We start from the raw sequence: 9,708 nt of genomic DNA, 5'->3' as shown, positions 1-9,708 counted from the left end.
CCTCCATACTTCGATGTTTGACCTTGATGTCAATCAGGCACCTTCCTGAAACACCAGAACTTTGTGAGAGAAAAAGGCAAGACTGACCCACCTCCCTGCTTGCATCGGAAAAAGGATAGCAGATATCTGGTGATTCCAATGAATTTTTTTCTGTAGGTCTTGTCTGTGTTTAATACCAAGAGAATTGAGTCTCAGATCCCCAGGAAAGCAAGAAAAAGATAGTCAAAATAATTTTACTAACAAGTTATTTTCTCTTGTTTTAAAAGCCATCCATGTTCATTGTACAAAAAGTAAAAATTCCCCAAAAGTTCAACAAAAATAATTTTAAAAAATTATTTGTAATTCCATCCTCTTAGGACAAGCAGTGTTAAAAATCTTTATTATAGCTCAGTCTTTTTCCTGTGCATATCTATTTTTTACAAACTAGGAATCATTAGGCATATCATTTTTAACCAGCTTTTAATGTTTAACTATATCATGAACATTTTCCCATGTCATTAAATAGTCTTTGAATCCTGACTTTTATTGGCTATAGATTATTCTTGCTTATAGATATACTATAATTTATTAAACCAGTCCCAGAGGCTTAGACAAGTTAAAGTAATTTTTAAAACAATATCTTATGTCAGCAAAGGGGCAAACTATTAACTCATGCTCTTCATAAGGAGAAAAAAATGAATCAAATCAATGATGACAATTACAAATGATGTATAATTCTCATTTACAAAAATAACAAAGTGTTTTAAAAATGAGAGACATAAAGCCAAGTCATTGTATGCATTATAATCCTTCAAGTTAGACATTCACATTTTCGATGGGTGATCACTATCTTTGTCCTTAAGTAAAATACAAGGACATCTTCAGGTAAATGAGTATTTTAGAAGATGGAGGATTAAAAAGCTTGAACCCTTTCACCAGTTTGGCCATCTGCTCCATCCACCTTTGCCCTCCACTCTGTCTCCACTCACCATACATCGGGTGTGTAGTCCCAGCTGAATTACATACCTCAAGGGCACTCAAGAGACTTAGCCATCGACATGAAAATAAGTGTTCTCCACTGGCTTCTGGGATATTCAAGAGAGCCCTGTATTTGATACTTCAAAAGCAAAGAAGACCACCTCATAAGTAGACCAGGGCAGACAGAAATAGAGGGCAAGCAAAGAAAGAAAAGCTATCAGCTAGAGTAGAGGGTAAGTAAAAAAAATAAAAATAAAAATAAAAAACTAGAAACGGGTCAATGTCAAAGAAAGGCAAACATCAGAAGTTCAAGGCTCTGTTTCATCTCACTTCAGTTTTTATTGAACAGCAAATGGACCAGGAGTTTTCCAAGGCCAATTTAGGAGTGTCTGTCATAATGTAAAATGCAAATATGTTTTGACTCGGCTCTCCCCCTTATAATACTCTGTCCCATAGAAATACTCACACAAGGGCACGAAGATCTGTGTTCAAAAGTTATCTTTGTGCCTTTGTTTTTGTTCCTGAAAATTTGAAAACAATACATAATTTCCATAGGGGAAATTATGGTTTGTCTAAAGCATCTACTAGAAAAATAAACAGATTTTTTTTTAAGGGATGGCTTTAGGAATACTTAATGGAGAAGCAACCATACATTAACTATAGTGTGATCTTATTTATAGTTTTAAAAGTCTTTTCCAGTTGTGTGTACACAATTGTATGTAGAAAAAGTTCCCAGATACACATATCAGCCTTATGACAGTAGATACCTTAAAAAGGAAAGACTGGAATAAAGAAGGATGCTAATATTAACTGGATATACAACTGCATTCAAAATTTTTATAATAAGAATATATTTATAATTAAGTTGTATAATTTTTTAAATGTTAAGATCATATGCTTTACATTCAGACAGGCTTAGGCAGAAAAAGTTCCCAGATACACATATCAGCCTTATGACAGTAGATACCTTAAAAAGGAAAGACTGGAATAAAGAAGGATGCTAATATTAACTGGATATACAACTGCATTCAAAATTTTTATAATAAGAATATATTTATAATTAACTTGTATAATTTTTTAAATGTTAAGGTCATATGCTTTACATTCAGACAGGCTTAGGTTGACTTCTTTTTCTTTAATTTTCCAGCTCAGGGCAAATTTTTTAACCTCTCTGACCCTCAGCTCACACAATTTTAAATGGGGGAATAATGTCCAGCTTTCAGATTTGTTGTAAAAATGAAAGATATTGTGTGTAAAGCACTCAGCATAGCACTTGCCACTTTACTGGAGACTAAATGATAACAATTCTTATAATATAAACAATCTCTTGGCCTTGTGCTCCCTCCCCCAGTTTTCAGACAAAATCAGGTAGAGTAGATGGCTAACTTACTGACATTGCATTGAAGTTGAAAAGCATTGTTAGGAGAGCCATCCTTACAAAGACATTATAGGTGACCATTGGAATTCAAAGTCCTTCCCTGCCCTGTGACATCTCTCACGGGTGGCCCTGAATGCCTATAATCCCATCACTGCCCTTTCTCTGTGGTTTTTCAAAATGCAGACTTCCTGACTGGATATCTTGTCAAGTCTCCAGCGTCTCCAAGTGGTTGAATTGGATCAGATTCTTTTCTCCTTTGACAGGGTTCCAATAAAGACAATGGAAGGAATAGGAATGGAAGGAGGCCATGAGAGGGGTGAAGACAGCAGGGAAGTGGATGAGAGAGTGAAAAAACAGGGAGCAGCACTACCAGGTATCACTGTGCAGATTGTCAGCTTGTGTACTGTACCATAGGAGCCATGATCACCTCTTAGTTGAAGTTATGACACAGTGCCCTGAAAGCAAACGTCACCTACTTCACACCTTGTCAAGGGCTGACTCTGAACACAGGACAAAACTACAAAGAACTAGTCAAATTTAGACAAATGCGTGAATGGCATATTGATCATGGACTATTGAGATATTCCAAGATTGATAACACTGTATTGTATAATTAAAAATTTGCTGAGAGTACAACTTAAATGCTCTCTCACACACATACACAAATATATATCTATATATATGTATACAGTGATGGATGTATCTTTTTTTTTATGTATATATAGTGATGGATGTGTAAATTAACCAGATAGGAGGAGTCTTCTCTCAATGAATATCACAATGTACACTTTATCTTATAATTTTATTTGTCAATCATACTTGATAAAGCTGAAAAAAAAAGATATTCCAAGAATCTTCAAACTGCATAGCAGGCTTACTACATCAAATCTTAGGGATGTTGCCCAGCACATAGTAGGCACATAGGAACTCTTTAGAACAAAAGACCATGGCTTGGCTCTTTGCTCTGGTACTTGCCCGCTATTTAACCTCAAATAAATCACTAATTCTCCCCATAGATTAATTGACCATAAAGAAACCAAGGACATGAATCTACCCTCTATTTTAAAGTAGTTCTCCAATATGATAACCATATGTCCCCTTGTGTGGAAAAGTACATTAAATCATTACTGGCCCCCCAAACCTAAGCTATGACCATCATAAAAACATAGTACTAGCTACAGGATAAATTGGGATATCAGTTGCCTTACACTGTCTCTTTCAGTGTTCTTACTCCTCTCTGGGGGAGGATCCCCTAGGAACATAGGAGTGTTCCAGCTATCCAGACACCCATTCTCAGTAAGTCTAGTCTTCTTCCCCTTTCTGTTTCTGAAAACATACTCCTGCTCCATAATAAACCTATTCCCCTAAAAATGTTGGTAATTGATGCTACCTTATGCCCTTATCTCTCCACGGCAGAGGCTCTGGGTTTTGAGTACCCCTGGAGATGCAGAGACTTCACACCAAAAATAGCCTCTATTTTTGCAGACAAAGTAGACAAGTATACTGGGAACCATTTCACCTGTATTTATGAGTTTTATTGACACAGGGATGGGTTCTCTCTCTAGTTAGTCTATTCTGGGACTGATGCTGATGCTGCACTATATTTGTAGATTAGTCTTTCAGGTTCTGGACCAATTTAGCCTCCTTGACTTGAAATGGAATAACTATGACCCTGTTTCTCTATCCACACTGCGGAATGCCAGAAATTCAGAACCAACTAAGTTTTAGAAATGAGAGGCAGAAATCCTCCATGTAGTCCAGAGCCATTCACCATGGCATTGACCTGAAAGAGAATTATTATCTTTGGTGAACTTCTATCCCCATGACATTTGTCAGTAGTGGCTTATGCAAGGGACTTGACTTTATTAAACTTTACTGCCTCCTAAAATGTAGAACTCTTGCCAATATGACTACTTAACTCAATTATCTATATTGTGAAGTCACTCGACCTTTGAGTTCAAATACTGTGTGTGGGTTGATGGTTTACTCATCTAGATGGCAATATTCAGTGAGTGGCAGATTTTACCCCAACTATCTGTAGCTGCCCCGTAAGGTGCATCTATAAAGGCCATACTATTATAAGCCAAGCCTCAGAACTAATGAAAAGATACTTATTTGGTTCTTTGTTTGCTTAACTCTAGAAAGAACTTCTTATAATAAGCCCAAGATATAAAACTAAAGGTCAAAACTGTGTAAATAAAAAAAGCTCCTGCCCTTTACGGGAAAAAAAAAATGCATGTTAATTTTTTCAGAGGTTTCAATTGAATGGGTTTCCGAGGAAACAGGTATCTGCAATGGATTCATCCCATTTAATATTTATGGGCGGACATAGAGAATAGTGCTCTCTTGTTATCCCTTTCTGGTTGGTTACACACGATATGCTCATTCTTAACTTTCCTTTGAAGTGCTCATTCTGTGTTTGAGTCTTATTTCTTCCCCAAATAAAGGAAATAAAGGCCCGTTTTATGTTTTTTTTTACAAGATTTTGCCGTATTAAGAATATAAGCCTGGCGATCACCACAAAAAAGTAAAAACAATAACACTAATCAATCTGACACACTTTTCTTAGATGAATTGAAAGCTATTTGATTTTCCTTGTTGTTTAATTTCAAATCTGCTTACTTTTTGAGTCGATTTCTGTTTTTAAGAGCTGAATTAGAAAAACAAAACTAATGACAAAGGACCATCAACTCTTCAATTTTGAGTGAGTTGTATGTCTTCTTGGAAGATCTGCTAAGGCAAACCTATAAATTCCTTTTTAGAATTGATTTTAAAGTAATCTCAACTTTACCAAAAATTTAAATTAGTGCAGAGAACTCCCATATACTCTTCATCTGGATTCACCAATTCTTAGCATGTTGCCACATTTGCTTTATCATTGTGTGTGTGCATGTCTGTATGTGTTTGTTTGTATATATATATGGATTATTATTTTTCAGAACCGTTTGAAATTAAGTAGCAGATATCATGCCCCTTTAATGCTAAATACTTTAGTGTGTCTCCTAAAATCAAAGAAATTCTCTAAGGAAACCATGATCCAATTATCAAAATCAGGAAATTTAACATTGATGCTACTATTACTTAATCTACAGACTTTATTTAAATTTCACAAATTGTCCCCTCCCCACTCCCCCTCTCCATCAGCCTGAAGTGGAGGTAGCTACTGAGACCAGTGCTGGAGAAAGGACTTGTCCCTGGGTGCTGTTCATGAGTTTCATCCTCCCGGACAGAGCTGGGCCAGGCCACTGCCATGTGTTCTTCATACCGGTTTTGTTTTCCAGTCCAGGATCCAGGCCAGGATTATGCATTTCATTTTGTTTCTGTGTCTCTTTAGTTTGCTTTTACCCGAAACAGCTTCACCATCTCTCTTTGCTTTTCATGGCATTGGCATTTTTGAAGAATGCAGGACAATTATTTTGTAAAATGTCCCTCGATTTGAGTTTGATTACTGTTTCCTTGTGATTAGAATCAGATTATGCATTTTTAGCAAAAAATACTAAAATTTTGTCATATCATATGATGTTTCTTCCTATAAAAATTTGAATTTAGAATTTTGTGATTCAGAAATAGTTTCTAATCTTCCAAAACACCTACATCTTCACATAAGGAGGTTTATATCATTATTGATGAGCTTGTTCATTTTCTCACTGGGTTGGAAGAAGGTGTATTTTCTAAAGTCCTCTTATAAAGCAGCCATTCAGTCCTCTAAAGATGAATGTCTCAAGAGTAAGTTATTTTTTTCCCTGTTGCCTGTGACATCTTTAAGGTTGGAATGACAGTGTGGTACTTACCTGAGGGCACCTTTCTCTGTAGTAGGGACAGAAAGCAGATTCCCTGCAGTGTGAAGACTTCTGTGATAACAAATAAACTGTGCCTCTTTATTCTCTTCTTGTATTTTAACCGGACATTCTTATCTTTCTACAATCCAATCATATTAAATTACAAAACAAGTAAGATTGGGTGTATCTTAGGTTAATCTTGATATCTACTGTGTATCCTTCTAGATTACTTTGACATTTGAAATCAAATGAAGAATTTCAATTCACTATTTCTAGATTTAGATCTCAGTGTACTAACATGAAGTAGATCCTATTTTTAAAAACTTACAAATTTTTTTACTCCCCTCATCCTTCAAGGTTCTATTCAAATACCACCTCCTTTGTGATTCTCCATTCTCCAACAGAATGAATCATTTCTTTCTTTACATTGTCTTGAAATGTTATTAAAGTATTTACTGTGCTCTGCTTTATCTTATTATAGCTTCTGAACATGACTGTTGAATTCACCAAAGATTGTGAAGCCATCTCGATTTGTTTAAATGTTCTTCAGTATGTTCTATGTGCCTAGTACTGTGCCGTGTGCTGAAAATTAAAAGTTAAATGGGACACACTTCCTGCATGGGATTTCCAAATAGACATGTTGGAAGAGCTCTGAGTCTAACTTGAAATGAGCAGCAACCCTTTTGGTGACCAAGCAATGATAAAAACTCTATTAGCTGGCTATTTGTCTTAGAGAATAATAATGAAGAATTTAATCTACTTTGTTTCAGAAATAATAATTCCATTTTGCTCCATGTTCCCTTAACACTTAAAGTATTCAGTGTGTCAGATATTGTTTGCTGCTTGTTGATATATCTTTTTAGTTGGGTTGTAAATTTTAAAGAAAGATGATGTCTTCTTCCTATGGTATATCTTCCACTAGATATAGAAAATAACATACATTTATAACATAGATACAAATAACATACATTTGATAAATAAACAATGTGAACTTTTTACTTTTTATTTTAATAATCAGTTTTAATTAGCTCAAGCTATTTATAATCTACATCTATTTTTGTAAGGCTTCATTGAGATATAACCTACATACCATACGATTCCTCTGTTTTAGGTGTACAGTTCTGTAATTATTTACAGAGTTCTGAATCATTGCCATGATGTTATGTTAGAACTTTCCCATCACCTCAAAGAAGCTTTGATCTGATTTACAGTTGCTCTTCATTCTTGTACCAAGCCCCTGACAACCACTCATCTACTTTCTATCTCCACAGATGTCCCTTCACTGGACACTGCACAAAAATGGAATCATATAATATAACTGGCATCTTTCACTTAGCATACTGTTTTTGAGCTTCAACAATATCGTAGCATGTATCAGTACTTTGAACTTTTTACCTTTAATTATTCTTCATTACATTTTCAAGTATAAGTATAGGACTGAAGCCTTTAATGAACAAAGAATAAATCTTAAACCTACATCAATTGTGGCAGAGTCTAGATTTTGCACTAGTTGTTCTTAAAGATGAAAAATCAAAGTAAATGCAGATGATTCAATCACTTTCATTATTCCCATTATTAGGGAAATTTGTTTTAAAATTAATCTCTGACATATTATTCTGGAATAAGGAAAGTATACTATAGCTGTTAAATGTCAAAACCATTTCACTCAAACAACGACTCATCTTTTCAAATCAAGTCTATCAGGGTGAATTACAATGAAATAATCATCTTAACATTATAAACTAAGGGGAAATGGATCTACTTGCTTTAGGAGATTAAATTAAAGAATGCATAAAATGAGTGCCTATGTGACAATTGTGCAAAGTGTAAATACACATAAAAAAGTGTAAAATATTTAAGATCTTTTTTTCTAGAGATAAAGGGAAACAAATAATAACTATATTTGGTGGCATTAAATTTGGCACATCTTTGAAAAAACAAATAAATCATTATAGTGACCTTAGAATTTGTGTTAAAACACATAATTAGTTGCCCAAACATTAAAATAATTTTCCACTTAAAAAAGCAGTGTGGAGAAATGAACAAGCAAGTTCTAGAATAGCAATTCAAGGACCAAAATTTCAATACTAACATCTTCCCATAATAGCTACATAAAGATGAGTATTCCACTTGGTAAAGTGAATGGAAATGCCTCCCCACGAGTGTTGTTGTTTAGTTATAAAGGTAAACATGAAATAGATTTCATCATTATTATTTAGCCAGTGTTCTAATTAAAATTACACCAAACTGAAATTTTATTGTATATTTTCTACACTGTGATGCCCAAACTTCATTAGACTATATTAGAGTCATTAAATATTTGCTTTTGAATCAAATGTTCATTCATGAAAAAGAGTAGGTATTCCACCAATGGCCCAGAAAAATAAGAAGAATTCAATGTTGATAAGAGCAGTATAAAATGTATTTCAAAAGCCTTCCTTTCTTTCAATCCCCAGCCTTAAAGGTGCTGTTCAGTATTCACTTTTGTGTACATACATTTTCTGTTTGGTCTAGATACTGGGCTCTTTTTGAATATTATCTTATTTTTTCAAAGCACAAGGAGTCTTTATAACTTGCCTTTGGTCTTGGGAAATATTAATTAGATAAGCCCTTGATCTTCATCCTGGGGGCTCTTATATGCAAGACAGTGTGCTAGAATTCCAGCCATTAATCGACCTTCTTCCATCCCCTGGAAATGCTATAGAAGAGAGGCCTTGAAATAGCACAGATGGATCTGGGAATTTGGGGCCCTACGATCCATTACTTGAAAACTTGAATGGAACAAATTTTAACTTTAGGCTGAAATCAGACTATATATTATTTTTTAATATGTAAGAGATGATTTCATGGACTTAAACATCCCGCAAGGATGTTTGGAAATATTTTGAGCATATAAATTCCCTTGTCTGACATGGTTAGGTTTCCAGACCCCTCAAGGAAGGCAATTGACAAACCATGAAGAATCAGTGCATGTCAGGTCATCATAGTCCTACAGTATTCTGGACCCCAGTGTAAACTACTAATGACATAAGGGCAGCAAACCAAAGGCATATTTTGTAGCCACGTCCAGAATTCTAACATCAAGTATGTTAGTAAAATACATACTAACTCACAATCTGGACACTTAAAATTTTAGGTCATTAGCCATTGTCCACTCATTTATTCATTCATTTGTTAAGCAACTACCATACACTTATTGTGAACCCCTAAATTAACTTAAATATTCAGGAAATAAGCACTATATATATACTTTTGTCTGTAATTTATCATTGATTTTAAGAGAACATAGGTATAAAGATAAATCGCTATTATAGCTTTCTACATGGAAAGCTGATATTCTTAGTGGAGGCACAGTATTTTTGAAATAAGCATGGGGTTTGCAACCAAATAAACCTGCATTGAGATCACCACTGATCAGCCTTATGACCTTGCGCAATTTACTTCTCCACATCTGTTTTCTCATCTCTAAAACAGGAACAACATCTACCCACAAGATTGTTGCAATGTTTAAATAGTATAATCTAATTGAAAGTGATTTCACAGTGCTTAGAGCCCTGTATGGAACAGAAGTCAGATAGGGAAAGGAAACAGTGT

The 9,708-nt window shown here is 34.7% G+C and overlaps 1 protein-coding gene across 10 annotated transcripts in view; it reads left to right on the top strand.

Moving 5' to 3' along the window:
- Positions 1-9,708, top strand: part of THRB (thyroid hormone receptor beta) — a 323,409-nt gene that overhangs the window by 260,851 nt on the left and 52,850 nt on the right. Inside the window, exon 2 of one of the 10 annotated variants that reach the window (XM_015597233.2) lies at positions 2,599-2,708. The exons of the other annotated variants lie outside the window; for them this stretch is intronic. Coding sequence (XP_015452719.1) covers positions 2,615-2,708 — 94 coding nt within the window. The 5' untranslated portion in view covers positions 2,599-2,614. The remainder of the gene's footprint in view (positions 1-2,598; positions 2,709-9,708) is intronic. 10 annotated transcript variants of the gene reach the window in all.

This window comes from Pteropus alecto, unplaced genomic scaffold (genome assembly GCF_000325575.1).
Source record: "Pteropus alecto unplaced genomic scaffold, ASM32557v1 scaffold10, whole genome shotgun sequence".
Classification (NCBI taxonomy): Eukaryota; Metazoa; Chordata; class Mammalia; order Chiroptera; family Pteropodidae; genus Pteropus; species Pteropus alecto.
The sequence above is the reverse complement of the archived record's forward strand: the minus strand, read 5'-3'. Positions and strand labels throughout refer to the sequence as shown.